This window comes from Thunnus thynnus, chromosome 1, assembly GCF_963924715.1.
Source record: "Thunnus thynnus chromosome 1, fThuThy2.1, whole genome shotgun sequence".
Taxonomy (NCBI): domain Eukaryota; kingdom Metazoa; phylum Chordata; class Actinopteri; order Scombriformes; family Scombridae; genus Thunnus; species Thunnus thynnus.
Genome location: NC_089517.1, coordinates 16,070,035 through 16,088,464, shown reverse-complemented (window position 1 = coordinate 16,088,464; position 18,430 = coordinate 16,070,035). Strand labels below are relative to the sequence as shown.

Below are 18,430 nucleotides of genomic sequence, written 5' to 3'. Positions count from 1 at the left end.
TAGTTTAGCATCAAGACTGAAAGAAACCAGCCTGGTTCATGCCAAAGTTCAGAAATTCATTTACCAGCATCTCTAATTTTCATCTTGCATCATTTGTGCAAGTTTGACCTCTGGACCATTAACATTTATTTGCCCTCAACAACCAAAAATACCAACTGTACATTAGTTGTAAGCTAGCTAGCAACAGACGCACCGACCATGTCTGTTAGAGTGTTTCTGTGTTTGTGTTCAGTTCAGCTTCTAACTGAACTGAGAACTCACCAGAAACTCTGGTTCTTTCTGTTATTTTCTTTACAGTTTCTCTCCTTTTCCTTCTAGTCTCTGTATGTTCACGAAGGAGATTCATAAAGCAACAGGTTATGTGTGAAGTTTTCACTGAAGTTTATACATTTTCAACTTGTGTGGACACATCAATTTGCACCACCCTGGGTAAATTACAGTCTACTCGCATCTTCCCAATGACATTATATGCAATCATGCCACCTCTAAAAACATTTCTGAGTAAACACACAGTAAAGCTTGGTAATTAACTATGTTTGGTTTGTTTAATCCATACACAAATAGTAATGTAAAAACAAGTTGTGGTTTTATGCAGGGTCATGTGCTGGAACAGTTTCTAGGTGAACAACAGGCAAGCACAGTGACTTCCTGGAGTTTTGTCATCAAAGTGAGCTTGAAAGCCAATAAGATTTTTTTTCATACAGTATATACAGTGTATTATAGTATAGTATAACACATTTGATGTATTATGAAGTACACTTTCATGTTTATAGATTTTTACAGTCAGTTGAGATGAGTTTGCAGCACACCACCTGCAGTGCAAACCAGAGTAAACACACACACACAGAGCAACATTTCTGGGGTAAATGACAGCTACAGCTGTGCACCAGTAACACAGCAGAATGCATTGCATTCAGAAGTGGAAATAACAAATCAGTTTGCTGAACTGATCATTATGCTCAGCTCAAAGTCATTGTCACTATGTATGTTTTCTGCTTTTTTTAATGTTTATGATGTTAGTAGCTCAGCAGCCATCTATCTACAACAGAGATATCAGTCACATCATGGTTATTTCTATAGATATTGCGGTCATATTCAGTAAGCTTTTAACCAGGAAGTAAACTGTGTCACAACTGAGCTGATAATGGCGCATTCAGTCACCAATGATGGGAGCCCCAATACTAAAAGCTACTGTCAGTAACACAGTTCGGCAATATTGCAATATCAGTTCCGGTGTATCAACATATCACAAGAAAATATGTGGCAATTTACTATTTACTGCCATATGCTGTAGATTATTTGTGCCACCCCTATTTTCCAAAGTGTGACAATTTTCCTGTGGTCTGGAATACTTATTGTGCTTCCAGACACAATAGATACCTAGACAAGGGTAATGTGTGTGTGTGTGTGTATGTGTGTGTGTGTGTGTGTGTGTGTGTGTGTGTGTGTGTGTGTGTGTGTGTGTGTGTGTGTGTGTGTGTGTAGTATGTGTATGTGCTTTGAGTGAGAAAATCGGTGTATCAAATTTACAGCTGTGGTCTTGGGCCATCTATTATTTCCTGGCTCCACAGATAGTTGCAGGAATTTAATTATTTTATGACTACATTACTGTATGTTAAGGAGTGTGTGTGTGTGTTTGTGTGTGTGTGTGTGTGTGTGTGTGTGAGTGTAAGGGAGAGACAGACAGAGACATTGAAGGGAGATGGTGGAAAAAGTTTGCTGTTGTCAAACATAGTATGGAACATTGCTCATAATTATCAAAAATCAATATTTGTCTGTCTCTGTTGGTCTGTCTTATAGTCTCCCTCCCTCCCTCTCTCTATGTCCTCCTTTTGAGCAGAGGCAAGGCCACCATATTATAATTCAGCCCTTAATTACAAGCAGAGGATCAAGGCTAAATGAAGTCTCTGTAAATACTGAAGCGGTTCATTTATTCTCACCAAAGTGTATCTTCTCTGGTTATCTAACTTGCTCTCAAAACAGTAGCTACCCCATTAAATTAGTCCAGATTTGGCAAAGTCAGCTGTGTGCTGGAGTGACAGGTCGTCTGAAGATGTGACTCTCTGGTTTGTAATGTCGACTACTGAAGTGGGCCGCACTTTATTGATAGAGATTGTAATTAACTGGCTGTGTGGAGACAAAGGAAATTGTACATTCATCATATCAAATTGGCTCAGGGGGTTTAGCAAGGGCCAGATAATGGCTCTCGTCATGCCTGAGCCGTGACCAGGGTGCAGACAGCTTGAGGTGGTTACACTTGTATGTTTATAAAGTGATGATGGATACACAAAAAGAATTAAAATTATTACCATGCTCATGCAAAAACACCACCAGATACAAATGCTAAAATCAGATTACACTATATTTTTTTCTTTTGAGATGATCACTATGTCAGATTAGTGATTATATAGCTGTTACTGGGCCAAGACACAAGGCAAGCTGGACCTCGACCAATCATAATTTGCTGTCTTGACATCTGTGATGCACATATATGATGAGTAAGGTACCAGAGACCAACTTTAGTCTTCCAGCTGACAGAACCACCACCCACAACATGTCTATGTATGTAATCACAGTTTCGAGTGGGTTCGAGTGGTGAGTGGCTTTGCGGCATACATATGTGTGAAGACGGTAACGTAAGTGTGTGCTCCTGACTTGAGGGTTAGAGTCAAATGGTTAGAGAATTACAGAAATGAAGCAACACATCATTCTTCTTTCATTTCACCATATTAAGAGTTGAGCACCACTGAGTGTCTTGTGTTCCTTGTAGAAATTGTGAAACTAGGCAGGAGAAAAAATTCTGGTGCTGGTCTTTTCGTTGGGATGTCTTGATACACCCCGGATGCTGCATACACTATGACACACTACACAGTATAAAATGAGCACAACCCTCATTTTCATCCAGAAGGGATAAGTCAATGGCAACTGGACTTGTTTTAGATTCTTGAAGACATTTTGCGTCTTATCCAAAAGGCTTCTTCAATGCTGAGAGAGTGAAACGTCTTCAGAAATCTAAGACAAGTCCAGTTGCCCTTTACTTTGCCCTTCTGGATGACCTGGATGACTGATAATCCTCACAGTAACAATGCCCTGTGTCTGTCACAACAACACTTCAACCTAAATAAGATTAGAAGTGAGCACGAGTGTCCCTCAAGATGGAATCATGAGATAAATCATATAATGAAACCTGCATTGGTTTGTCTGTCCACATACGCTACTGTTTTCATACTTTATGGAATGATGTGTGTCATTTTAGGTGGGTTGTGTTCACTTGATGACATCTGGGGAATTATCTTGCCTTTGTGTTTTCACATTGTCAGAACAAGCAGGCCAAGATCTACATCATGTGTTCACTAGACCTCGAACAATATTGGATTTTTGAGGCCAATACCCGTTTCATTAGTTGGTCCCGCCCCCATGTTGTCATTGGACAGTTGATTGTTTTTCATTTTGGCATGGACAGTGTGCCTCCATCTCAAAAAAGAAAAAGCTCACCTGTACCTCTTCATGAAAACTAATGACAGCGCTTTGAATTTAGTAATGGCATTTCTATGCTGCTCTCTGCTGGAAAACACCTAACATTTTCTGTGTTGCAATTTGATTTTAATGTGGCACAGAAATTCATGTCACAATGAAAAACAATTTATTCACTTATTAAAGATAGTAATCTAAATAATTGTCATTTAACGCATTTTTTATTTGGTTTTGACACGTCAAATACATAAAAATTAAGTATGTATAACAATGTGTATTTGAATTATTTTTTTATTTGATTTGTTTTTATTTAGGCATTTTAAACCTTCCATAATACACTGATGCTATAGCTAATGTTGAATGATATAATGGCCTGGCCGATTTATTGGTCTGGAGCTTGAGTTCATTCATCCATATGTCTACATAACACCACTGATCCAATCTGACAGAAGCTTGATAAGATGATGGGTCTCAATGCTGCTATCAGTCATTCAAAATGGTATTGATTAGCTCAAGGAGGAACTTTAATTACCTCCAATCAATGAGATATTGTCAGCATGTTGGCTGTTTACTGACAGTTTGTCTTATATGCTTTCCTTTAGACTGTTTTATTTTTTGCTTCTAAGTCAACTGTATTTTTCTAATTAAGTCATATTTTTGTTTAGTGAAAGGCTTTAAAGTTTTCACAGTCTTTCCATCTTCCCCCTTTATTCATCTTTGGCTTATCTTTGATGTAGCACATAAAACTCCTGACCTCCGAAAAGGACTACTAATCTTCCAGACCTCACTTTGATGGAAGGTGGATCTCTGTTAGTGTTAGTGTTGTCCTGGACTTTCCTAAGAGCTGTTATTTCATAGGTGGTTGAATCTGATAAGGGCTTTACAGCTCTGTCAGCTTCTTCATTGACAACTTGATAACTATTGTCTGCTCTCTTCCTATTTTGTCACCTCCATTTCTCTTCTTTTTAAATTCACTGTCCAACCTCTCTTGCACTCTCTCTCTTTGCCTTTCTGCTCTCCTGTCACTCTTTGTGTTTATACTGCCGTTCTCTCACTCTTTCAACTTCTCTCCTCCATTTTGCATGACTTTCTTTCTCCCCACCCCACTCTCTCTTTAGTGGTTCTGTTGGACACTACGACAGTGCTTGGAGAACTGGACTGGAAGACTTATCCTGTCAATGGGGTGAGTGACATTAGCATTTGTTAAAATAAGAATGAACTCATTGTAAAGCAATTGGAATGAAATACACCAAAACAGATTTTACCCCAGAGAACAGACAGAACCTTGGGTTTCATTAAAATCATACACACAGCAGGTGACATATTTCACATGCCAATCTTCCTGACAGTTGTCAGACCAACATGTCACCCAGCGAGAATTGATTTGGTGGTTTGCAGGTCAAAAGACGTCTACACATCGAGGTTAAAACTGGGCTAAATTTTGTTGAAGTGAACTTTTTTTTAGATTTCTATGGTACACAGTTTTTTTTTAAATGTCTAGGTTACACATAACAGTTTGTCAAAATAGCATATTTCCAAATGTACTATCTGCCTTACATTGAAACATAGTTATTTAAAAGCTATTGGAACAATGCAACCTCCACATTGAAAAAACATTCATTTTCCACCAAATTTTGCCAAGTTCAAGCCTAGACATGTAGATATCTTTTGATCCAGCACGTCACTAAATGAATGTTCACTGTTTAAACTTTTTGAGTTTTGATCAAAGTCAAGCAAAAAATGTTGATAAGGAAATTTTAGAGATACAATGTGACATTGTTACATTTTAAAACTACATAATTAAACAACAGAGAACTTGCCAGTGCCTGACCAAAAATCATCAGTAGTGGCCATTTCTGCGGGGAGCTTTTCAAAATCACAGAAACTAATTTAAAACTTTGAGATATGCTTACATGCATATTAGTATCCTTTTCCAGTTTATCTTTAGTATCTCATTTACTTTTTTGATCTGCAAAACATGTCCTTGTTACAAAAATCCTGACCATTTCAAATGTGGTTTTGAGAAACTACTTTGTGTAAGCTTGGTGTGAGCTTGTGGAACGTAAATACCCAATCCAAATTCATGATGTCTGATGGCTGTGTGAATATGCACGACTTTGACTCCGGTGACAGAGTAATTAACCAGTGAAACAAAAAACGTAATGATACACAATATCCTTATCTCTGCTGGTGAAGGTGAGAGCCTGACACCTACCTAAGTGAGGAATACACAGAATATCACGTATTACCATCACCTATTTCTGCCGATAAGTCCTGATGAAGCAAAATCCAACAGACAGTGACAAAATGTGACAACGTCTAAGCAGCCATGAATTCTTTTGATAGACTAATAAACATCGTTTGTATGTAAGCGTTCCAGTCCAGGGGGGCTGTATTTTCACTGGTTTCTTGAAGCTTTTTGCAACGCGATGTTCTCCAAACCTCCATGGGTGTGTCAGCATGTAGGTTTGGCCCCACTGACAGCAGGTAGTGAGTCATGCACTGATAAAGCTTTTACCACGAGTCCTATGAATGATTTATTCACATATACTTTCATTTAATTAGGCAAAATTTTAGATTCTTCTTCCTGTGCACCCACTTATTTGAATTCATGTCTAAATCACACTGTGTTTATGTGCAATGAATATAGATTCGATCAAGCCTTTAAAATATTGAACAAATTTAATTGTAGCATATAATTCTTACAAGGCTAAGCCTGAAGGGAAAATGTAGTTGATTTCAGTATTACAAATATTTCAGCTTGGACTCAGCAACTATCAGCATCAACAATCTTTTCTCCATGATGTCGTGTTTAAGTTGGGACACAAAACGATAGCGGGACTGTTTACTTTCAGGCTATTATTAAAAGTGTAATAAATCCCTTGGAGCAAAAGCAATAAATAGCGACAAAATACTGAGATATTTCCAGGGCCAAATACCAATATTGAAACAGCTTCTCCTCCCTTGCACACAGCCTAAACAGGTTTTGCTGTGGGGAACAACAACGGCATTAATTGGTTGAACAAAAACACAATGCCACCACCCAGATTCACATCAAATCAATAATTCATCACAGCTACAGAGATTTAATGATATTTTCATAACACCTCTCTCCCCCTCTTCCCTTAAGTCTGACAAAGACAAATTGTCTCTTTTTAATCAAAACCTCACTCCTCGTAGCCAGGTTGAGTGCCTCCACCATTGTTGTTGGTATAACAGTATCTGTACACTACCGTATATGTAGTGTGTGTGTGCGTGACTGTGTATTTACATATATTTAACGCTAATTATACTATATTATATTAAACTATTAAATTATACACTCATTTTTTATTCTATTACTAAATGTGTAACATTACAGTCTTAATCACATTTTTGGAAAATTAGCTTTTTGATCTCTAATCTGTCAAAGTACAATACTTTGTGCCTTTTTTATATCCATGTTGACGCTTCTCAAAACTGAATTTGAGGTAAAATCACATCCACATCAACACCAATACAAATCTGATTCTAGTTCATTAAAGGACGAATACATATAATACATATAATATTTGGTGTACTACATGTGTAATTACATGCAAATAATGTTTTTTTTCTCCTTTGGTTAGCCCACCGATGAGCACTCACTAACGGTAACTATGGCTACTTTCAGAGTAGAAGAGTTTTGTGGAAGCGATTTTGGGCGAAATGAGTTGCGTAAGCTTAGAAAGGAAGATTTGCTTGCAGTAGCTCAACATTGTGAGATAGAGATAAATCCAGAGGCTAGAAAGCCAGAAATTGTGGAGACTCTCATTTCAGCGTTACACCTGCATGATCCAGTATGAGAGAGAGAGGGAGGAGAGAGAGAGAGAGAGAGGGGGGGGGGGGGGGGGGGGGGGGGGAGCGGATGTTTCAGCTTGAGTTGGCAAAGATGGCAGCAAGAGAGCAAGAGCAAAAACTTGAGTTGGCAAAGTTGGCATTAGAGCAAGAGAAGCTTAAAACTAGCCATAGTGTCCTACAACGTAAGCACAAAGCTCGTTTTGATGTTTCCAGCTGTTTAAGACTCATGCCAAAGTTTAACTGTGATGTGGCCTCTTTCTTCGAAACTTTTGAGAAAATTGCCAAAGAGCTAGAGTGGCCTGAGAATAGGTGGATGTTGCTTATCCAGAGTGTGCTTGAGGGTAAAGCCCAGGAAGCTTATGCAGCCTTAGATGCTTCTGACAGCCGAGACTATGATGCTGTGAGGAAGGTGGTTTTGGCAGCCTATGAGGTGGTGCCAGAATAGTTTGCTATAGTTCTTCATGGTCTGATCACATGCAACACATGAGACAGTTGTTTGAACGTCTTAAGCAAGCAGGGTTGGTAATCAACTTGCCCAAGTGTGAGATTGGAAAGGGGCAGGTCACACACTTGGGGCACCAGGTTGGTCAAGGTTCGGTGAGGCCAAGGACTGCAAAGGTGCAGGCCATTTTAGACTTGCCTGTTCCAAAAACAAAACGTCAGCTAATGAGCCTTTTGGGCATGTGTGGATTTTATAGGAGGTTTGTCCCCAACTGCAGCGGTGACAACACCACTCACAAACTTGTTGAAGAAGGGAGTTAGCTTAAGCTGGTCGGCAGAGGGTCAGAAAGCACTGGACATGGTTAAAGCTATCCTAGCTAGTGAACCAGTATTGGTGGCTCCGGACTTCTCTGTCCCATTCAAGCTGGCAGTGGATGCTTGTGATGTTGGAGTGGGGGCAGTGTTACTACAGACTGATGTGTCAGGGATAGATAGGCCGGTTGCCTACTTCTCTAAGAAACTGAATCGCCATCAGAAACGTTATTCTACCATTGAGAAGGAGGCCCTGGCTCTAGTTCTGGTAGTTCAACACTTTGAGGTGTATGTCTGTAGTGCTGGAGGTGGTCTAGTGGTTCTCACTGACCACAACCCATTGACATTTCTATCCAAGTTCAAAACGTCAGAGAGTGTTCCGTTGGAGTTTAATTTTGCAACCATATAACTTGACAGTAGTGCATTTACCAGGCAAAGAAAATGTTATCGCCGACACCCTGTCAAGGGGATGAACATGTGTTGAGAAGCTATGAGTGCAGTGTTTATAGTAATGCATGTGTAATGGAGTCAAGAGACTGATTACATTATACATTGGTATAGTCTTTCACATTGATAGGCACAACTCCAGAGTAGACATTAGCCATGTCACTAGTGATGCGATATACTAGTATACTAAGGATCAGAGACTAGACATGCCACTAATGAGGGTGCTGATGTGATGTGTACATAGTTGTTTTTTAAGAAAAGAGAAAATGCTTAAAAAAAACAAACAAAAAACAAAACAAAAACAAAAACATAGGTTGGATCCAGATGGGGTTTTTTGTTGTAAGGGGGGAGGAATGTTAGGAGTGATTGGGGGGCGGGGTTTATAGTTCCTCTTTCTTCCTTTCCCTTTTCTAAACACTGGACTGGTTTTCATTGAGGAAATAACAAGGGGGTGTGGTTAAGCTGCGTGTTGATAAAAAGGACGTCACAGTGAGGTGCGCGCACAGCCACTGGAGTAACTTAGTGACGTGATGAGGTTCAGCTGGGAAAGCGCAACAGTTGAATAAGTGATACGAGTTGAGTTAAAAACCAGAGACGTCCTTTTAGAAGCGTTTTTTGAGACATTACAGCCTCACACCTTTCCTGCGCCCGGACCCTTTTGTAAAACCAGCTCTGTTCTTCGGGGACCCATCCCCCAACCACCAAAAACTGAACTGAACCACCAGACGGAGCTCGCGGCTCGCGAGAGCAATGCCCAGCGCTGGCGAGGCCGAGTCGGAGGGACTTAATAAATGCTAGCCGGCTTGGGAACTCGGTAGGGTAACCCACCTCCCGGCTGTCTCTCTAATATTGGAAACCAGTCCGTCTACCTCTGTGTCCTTCCCCTAGACTTGACTACTCCATAACAATAGCATATGGGAAAACACATTAATATTATATAACTAACACATAATTAGTTTATCTCTGTATTGTATATATAAGAGCAAATATAAAACTTATATTTATTCATATATTTATCTTTATTTTCAAAATACATTTAAACAGCCAATTAAATGTACCATTATTTGACTGCCCTGATCACATTCATTGTTTTTATTATGATATTTTCTTACCCCAACTAACCAATGTATGATACATTTAGGATTTTCACTAGCCCAAATTATTTCCTTACAGAAAATTGACCTCTAAAATGTTTTCAGTGACAGTTAAGTTTAGGTCGTGTACAAATACAATCTGTAACACTTAGCCACTTAGTGGTTCAGTGACTAGTCACTTAGTCACTGAGCCACATGCCAGAACCAGGCAACAAATATTTAACCACTACATATTTAACAGTTTTGTTGAGTCCAGAATTTACCCTTCTGGGCAACACACAGTGTGCCTCATTTTATCTATTTGTTTTCATATTTCAGTGTGGTGTCATACTGGTATTATTTTGGCTAAAATATCAAGTTTTGTTTTCCTTTGCTCAAGCTGAATGTGTATGTGTGTACTGTACGTCTATCTGTATCTATGGAGACACCATATATTCTGCCGTGCATTGCACCTGGACTATTTTGTGACAAGACTTTCTTTTTGAAAATGACCACAATAACCAAAAAGACAAGTGTCTAATCCATCAATGCATCTACTATATATTCATGCAGTATTATTGATGTAACTTTTCATTGCACTAGCACCTCATTAACCTTAATCTTAATGAAAAGAAAAGATGTTTAAGCAGTTTTCTTGCACATAAATTGGCACCGTTGACAAGTGATTGGAGTTTGGATGCCAACGGCCCAAAATCAAATTTGTGATGATAGATGCTAAAAATGTATGGTATCCAACACCATAGTGTCTCATATATATTCCTGTGATATTGAGTAATTTAACAAGTAATTATAAAATGATCACATACTGTAGTCTATAGGTCATGGCCAAATGCAGAGCTTTAACGGAGGGTCTAAGAGTTGTCTGAAATAAAGTATTAAATTAGCATTAAATTAGCTCTACAAACATCACCTCTCTTGCTCTCTCCCAGTGCTTCCGTTGCCATCACCGGCAATGTGGTTAGTTTGATAATGTAAAAAAAAGCCACTAGTAGGCAAGGAAAGCTGGGAAGAGCATTACATATCACTTCGGACTTGTATGTGTTGAACTGAGCAATGAATCTAATGTTTTGGTCATAGTTTCCAACTCTACTTCTTGCAGAGGATGTTTAAGTTCTCAGAGAAATACTGTAAATTGCCAAGAAATATCTCATGGTGGCTTTTAATTAAATACTTGGCCACTTAATTAAAAGTTGGCTCTGAATACTGAGGCATACACAATAATTCCTGAAGTCACCTCATTGCTCATGTTACTAAGCCGGGTCTCCATGCACCTGTCACTGATTTGAAAAAGAAATCTCTATCTGTGATGCAAAGGTTCCATCTAAACCTCTTTTCAGCAATGAACAACTTTCCACTGACTAAATTCAGTGGCTGTCAAAGATTCCTGTCAGGAACTGAGTACAGACCTTAAGCTGCCGTGAGCCACTGTGAGAAAAAAAAAAAGTCATAACAAGAAGAATTTGAAACTCATCACAAGTTTTCAAAATTTGAACATCTCTGCACAATGATATGGCCTTACAGCTGCTCCTGAATGTCATGAAGAAGGCTCAAGCATATCTAAAAACAGTGAGGGGCTGTTAGAGGCAGGCATCATAGATCTGAAAACACATTCAAAGCAGGATGCAGGAAGACCACTTTACCCGAGAGGTATTGTAGGTGTCCTCTGTGAAGCCCAGTCCAGACAGGATGTGGAACGAACACAAGCTAAAATGTACGTGAGCAGGTTGCAGCTCCCTGTCCAGCAGTACTGGGACAAAAACAAGGAGTACAGAGAGGAGACGTAGACTTGATTTATACCAACAGCTGAAAAAAACAGCTTTCGTTCGATAATGCTACGATGACAATTACAAATTCAAATTTACTTGATTAAAAATCATTAAATAACATTTGTACCAATAACATACTGTATGATTAGTAATTTAATATGTTGATCTGTGGTAACAAGACAAAAAGTTAATGATCTACAGAGGTGTTTTCATGATTTACTTCTGGTACACCTGTATGGAGCATGCAGAGTAAGGCTGGAAATATAGTTCTACAAAAATAAATACACATCTCTGCGGAGCTTTGCAGAGGAGCTGATGTACACAATTCCCAAATCTCAAGTAGATCTTGTAGCCCTGCAGGTCAAACCAGTTGTTTGGCTTATCAAACGTGCTCTCAAGATATGTTGAGAATGGACAAAAAAAAAAGAAAAAGTTTGAAAGAAACAGCCACGCACACATCTCAACACAGCTGTTTGTTTGCTTACGTTCCTGCCTTAAGGATGCTTTCCACCAGAACTATCACTGCACTACTCCACGGCCAAAAGTGCCTATTCACTCAGCAGCAGCACTTCAATACATTAACACAGCTACCATAACGAATTGAGGTATACAGTGCAGCTGGTATGTGTCTGTCCTTGTTGTCTGAAGAGAGACTGAGATTCTGAGTAAGTCATCATCGAGTGAGCAATTGAGCAATAAGGAGTGTTAAAGAAGTCTTCAGTGATCCTCCTTCAAATCACCATCTGTATGTAGTCGTTCCAGTCATTACATGTTGTGTTTGCAAACTTTATTAATTACATGTATTATGCACCTCAGCATGCAAAAGGCAATAGGACACTTGATAAGGTCAATTTGTAGTGAGTGTCACTGACATTGACAAACCAAGTGTCTAAATTTCTTTTTTGATTAAATTAGAAAAACTCAAGAGTCATGCTCTTGACTTTGTTTTTCTATCAAGTAGTTTTTATCCAACATGCCAAGTTCAATCAATCAATCGGTCACTTAATGACTTAACGTGTCCCCAAAAAGCATTTTGAGGACAATTTTTGTCGAGAGATGAGCACCTGTACTTTTCCATAACTTTGGTATTTCATTAAAACAGAGTCAGCATCAAAACTGCATCTATGGTTGACTTTTTTTTAGCCCATTTTCAGGAAACCCAGGGCCAGATGCATACATTATGTGTAGATTCATGACTAAAACCGTGTTTAAGCACAAAGCAGAAATATGCATATGCAGATTTAGTCAGATTTATAAAGCCGTGCATATGCATGATTCTGTTTTGTAAAGCTCAGTCATTGAGGAACTGGTCACATGTGAGCGAGCTTCATTTCCACTCCCACAATTATCCATAAATGGATGAAGACATGCCCTGAACCAGCGGTTTTCATATCAATTTGCCGTCTGCTCCACCAGTCTGTACACCTGTCATAAAAACAAACGGGAAAGAAGAAGTGCTGTTTCACCGATTGTGTTGCACCAGAGAGGTTCTCCAACAGCGAAAACAACTGTCATTACATGCAACCATTACGCACAGCTGTGCATAATTCATGACATGGACCCGAAAACCATCATTGGCAGTGATATCTCAGAAATGTAATCAATGATTAGTTTGTAGCGCTCATATCTAAACTGACTTTACAAGGTGTGTCACAACTAAGGATTAAATAAAAAGTTGACTAAAACTGACTCCTATGTAAATTAAAAGAATGGTACATTAATCACACAAAAATAATAAAATAATCAGTGTTACCTTTATAAATGTGCCTTTGATTGGCATTTCACCAATTTCTTTGTAAAAGAAAAAAAAAATCACACAATCAGTGCACCTGTTTGTCAACCAAAACATTTTACTAAAAGACTCATCACATCACCTGGTCTGAAGCATGCGTGATGTAGGCACATTTTCACCGCACATTCTGTGTTTATAAATACCAGTTTATGTGTGAGAAATGTCGTATGCATGGTTTTTGTGCGTACACGTGGTTTATGCATCTGGCCCCTGGTGTTGCACTCTCATATTGCAACATCAGTATGAGTTCAATACATTAATTAGTTCTACACCTTGTACTAAAAACCTGGTTTCTGTCTGCTACAGTTCGCTAAGCTCGGGGCTAATAGGCAGAGCGATTAGCAGGTGCATATCTGATTGCCTCAAAGAGCGTGGACTGCAGCTCATCTTTCAAACTAGGGATTTGCATTTGTTTTTTTTTTTTTGTTTTTTTCTCTGCTCTGAACCATGGCGCATCCCAAGGGTGCATTTTAGAACACTGAGGCACACAGAGTGACAAATCACCATTTTCTCTTGTTTGTATGCATAATGGAACTCCAATTACTTAATGCTGATCTTATGCAAACCAGAAAAGCCTGCTTTCTTTAAGACACTGTGTTTCTGTCTCAAACTCTGTAAAGGAGGGCAGTAAAAAGACAGAATATGGAGCAAATAGGTGGAAGAAACTCCTCTCACATCCTCTTTCATCTCATCGTGCTTAAAAGTTACAATTCCTCTCTGTGACTTCTTCATCATTTCCACTTTTATACACTTGCAGAAAATCTATTCTTTGATTAATCAGGAAGTCACATTGAGATCAAGATCTCATTTGCAAGTGAGACCTGAGTACAGAGTTAATAAGTATATATATATATATGACAATGGTAATGACATAGAAATAAATATAAAATAGTAATAAAATGGCAGAGATTTAAATATACTTTCATATAGACAACAACAATGACAAAATGCATTCTAAAATATCATTGGCATAGGTATAAAAAGGGTTAAAAATATAAGCATATTATGTAAAACAGTCCCACCTAAAATCAATAGAACCTCTAACCAAATTTCTGAATTGCCCTATTGATAACAGTGTGTCAAGTTTCAGTCTACTCTGTAATTTTTTCTAGAAAAATTGGGCAAAATATCTGAAGACTGTCTTTCCAAAATTAATATTTACTGCAGGAACATATAGTGTCAGCCAGTCCTGAGAACAGGTGTTAAAAGTAGAATGTCTTGAGTGCAGGAGTGATGATAAATAATGTGGTAGTTTTTGAAGTTGTCCTTTATAAATGAATAGATAAAAATCTCAGAAATTAATGGCGTGTGGCAAAGAACTGCAGAGGCACTGCATTCAACAGTAGTCAGCTTCTCACTTTTGTGTTGATCACTATCACAGAATGAATGTTAAGTGAGATAAAATAGAAACAAATTTAAGTTGAATGCTCATATTATTTGCAATTAGATGCTTATAGCATATTTACCTATACTTACATTACTTACAAATACCTAATTATGTAAAAAATTGAGATATGCCCACCATACAGTATTAAATTAGGCATATACTCTACAGTAGTTAACACAAGATTTTGGTTTAATCACAGACTGAACATACTGTACAATATAATCCCAGAAGATGTTGCCTCAATTTTTAGATTATCTTGAATATTTTCTATCACAATGATAGCAATGATATATGCATGATTACATGCTACCTCAGAGTCCACTTAACATCATAAAGGCACGGGCACAGTATTATTGGGTGGCTGGAATCCCAAATGAAAGAGGCAGTGATTATGATTGATTAATCATTTAGCCCTGGGGTGTCACATAGAGCTAATTTAGATAGCTTAATTAATATAAGATTAATTGCTTTTGCATACTCCAGTCAAGGTTAAAGTGTTATTTAATAATTTATATTTGAGAACACTCTACCTCAGTTGCTTTAATTTCCTCCAGTACTCAACTCATTCTGTCTGTCATTCACCTTTGTTGCAGCTCTCTTTGTGTGACACATTCAAGATATTCATTATTAAGGACTTTGCAGCCTTTGCAGGACTGTAAATGTCACAGTGTTTGCATCACATTCAACATGGTGATCATACTGTATGAGACCCTACTGAAGACCTCAATATGCAGATATCACTTGGTACAGAAATACATGTATCATGGAGAGTGAAAGCAGTCAGAAGATACTTTCTATTTTGCTGCTTATGCTTCTTCGCATCCTCAGTCCTCCATCCTCCAGTCTGTGACCTGGAAATCATCTAAAGTCAGCAATGATGGATGATGTTTCAGATCGAGGAGACTTCAGGGGGAGTTTATAGCAAGTTTACACAAGTCAAGTGTATCCTATGTGGGAGTTTTTTACTGGATGGTGACATCCCCTCAGTGGAAATCTATGTCTGCATTTCCAGACCACACACATTATAATGGGCTGACACAGCCTGTCCCATCTCACATGTGGACTGTAAAATGTTGACTTATTTTGCTCACATTCTGAGACCACAACTTCAGTTTACTTTAGAGCACTTGGTGGTATCCCATAATCTATTGAGCAACCACTACTTGTTTAATGGCGCGGCTCAGATGATCATTGTCAACTATTAAAGTCAGGAAATATCACACAGCAGCACTGTATTTATCCAGTATTTGTGTTCAGGTAGTTCTCAGTAACTGATGAGTGTGTCATATGAAATAGAGCACTGGAAAACACACTGGAAGCTTTAAATGACTGAATACAGTCATAAACTGCACATTTTGATCTTGTTAGCAGTCTATTGTTAATCACAGTGAGTTCCACTGTTGACTGTTAATGGACAACGTCTCTCTGTAGCTTAGTGACACATTTCAACATGTAGATCTTGGGTTTACTTGTTGATGAGGGACGCACAAATGCACCACCAGGAGGAGCATTTTCAGCTCCACTGAAGGACGCACCTTTTGATGGTTGCGTCCTTTGGATGAATCAGCCGCTGGATGCGGACACTGCGGTTAACTGGTCACTGCAGGTGTCCCTGGGTGCACTTTAGGACACTACCTATGATAACATCTGGGAGAATTATAAATGTGGATTTGTTTTTCATGGGCTTTGAACATCTCAACCTCCACAGTATGGTGTCCATTATAAATTTAATATGCTTTATTCTTTCATTGACTAAATGATTCATCATTTTGCTTGCAGAATAATTAATATAGTTCATACATATGATTTCACATGCTGTAAAACCCCCTGCCATGGCCTTTTCCGAACAGAATCAACTACACCTGCTGCATCTCCAATGTATCTCATGTTGTTGAGAAATAATTACGGCCGTGTCCAGCTGCGCAACTGACACAGGCTCAGCTACTCATTTAATGCCACAGGAGTTGTAAGAAAGAGCTTCTGTCAATAAACGTTAGGGCTTTTGAACCTGTGATCATCACACCGTTAAAGCAGAGCAGACAAATGAGAGTCTGGCTGATGCAACAGCCTGAAAACATTGGTGAAACTAACTCAGTGTCTCTCAAACGTCATGTTTCTGTATAAATGAAGTTCCACCACAACAGTAGGTGCACAGGTTGGACATTTCATGTTATGAAAACAGATCATTCATGTTCATACATCGGTGTTTGTTTTGTAATCTCCAAATAGATCTAATATATAGTCTCTATATTAGTATATTTAATCTGCAGCCTAACACATACTAAAATTATACTTTCCTATATAACACTAATGTAACACATGACAATATAATGCTAATATACATACAGAATTACATTTCAGTCAATCCCTGTCACTCACACCAATCCATAAATCACTGCTTTCTAAGAGGATAAATTCACCCAAATGACCCCCCACCCAAAACAATTTACTGGTATCTTACTGAATATATACAGACAGGTGACAAATTAAAGGAAAAACCGGTACAGGTCTGAATGCTTGACCCCTACATTTTGCTGGCATGGTTTGGGTCCACTTGTTCCCTTAGAGTGAAGGGTCACTGCAAATCAATACAAAGTTGTTCTGAGTGATCACCTTTATCCTATGATGAAACATTTCTATCCTGATGGGAGTGGTCTCTTCCAGGATGACAATGCCCCAATTCACAAGGCACAAGGGGTCACAATTTTTCACATTAAACTTTCACACTCACACACAAAATAACTAACTAAATACTATGCATGGAAACTGTTATTCACCAATTTACTCAACAGCTTCCTACATTTTTACAGTGGGATGCTATCACAGAGATGGATGAACAGAACAGACCTATCCACACCTTCCAGGTTTGCCATGTAATGGAGCCAAACCAGAACAACTGGCTGCGGTCTGGATGGATCCAGCGACAGGCTGCTCAGAGGGTCTGAACCACATTACACTACCAGTACTTCCTCAGACACAAATGACAAATGACTAGTGGAAGTTGAAAATATGAACTCATTGGAGGGAAGGTGATCATCTAAGTAACTTATCAGGAATAAAACAATAACATCAGGCATCTAAAGTAACAAAAAATATGACTTATTCCAACAGTGAGGACGTGATATTCATTAAAGTCAATACAACCCATGTTAAATCAAAGATGGCACACGGTTTCTTCCTTCCTGGAGAGCAGCTCATTACACTGAAACTGAGCTGTATCTGTTACTATATATGTTAAAACACCAAAGTCAAAGTTCAAAGATGGCTAGGCCGATGCCAAAGATTTTACAAATGACCTGCTTGTGCAGTTTAAAATAGCAGAAATCATTGTATTTCATCAAACAGATGTTGTCTTTTATCCTTTCGTTATTCTCTTAACTTTTGTACAGTCTTCTTTTATGTTTGTATAATTAATTTCAAGAATTTGATGTTTGCACCTACTTGATTTTCAAATCATATCTAAGCAATAAGCTGTACGAATAAAGTTTAGGATTTTTATAGATATAACATTATTTATATCTCTAATAGCCTTCTGACCAAAGATTCTAATTTACTTCCTTTTAGGCAATATGTAGAGACGTTCTGTTAAATTTTTAATATCCCTGCTTTATGAAATAGGATTTGAAGTGAGCGTATAGTTATTTTTTATCATCTATTTATTTATATTTTAACTCAGGTATACGTGGAGCTGCGTTTCACACTGAGAGACTGCAACTCCATTCCTTGGGTGTCTGGCACATGTAAGGAAACCTTCAACCTCTTCTACCTGCAGACAGATGAACCTCTCCCTGCAGCGACGCGCTTCCGGCCTACTGACTATGCAAAGGTCCAGATCCAAATCATGAAAAAAAATGTATGAAACTGGTATCAATTAGTAGCACTAGACTGTGCTAATAAA

General features: G+C 38.5%; 1 protein-coding gene across 1 annotated transcript in view; it reads left to right on the top strand.

Annotated features, from left to right (window-relative positions):
• The first annotated feature begins 17,342 nt into the window (after positions 1-17,342).
• LOC137181180 (ephrin type-A receptor 6-like) overlaps positions 17,343-18,430 on the top strand; it is a 41,885-nt gene continuing 40,797 nt past the window's right edge. The window contains 2 exon segments of the mRNA XM_067586702.1: positions 17,343-17,471; positions 18,209-18,358. Of these exon segments, the coding sequence (XP_067442803.1) occupies positions 17,361-17,471; positions 18,209-18,358 (261 nt within the window). The 5' untranslated portion in view covers positions 17,343-17,360.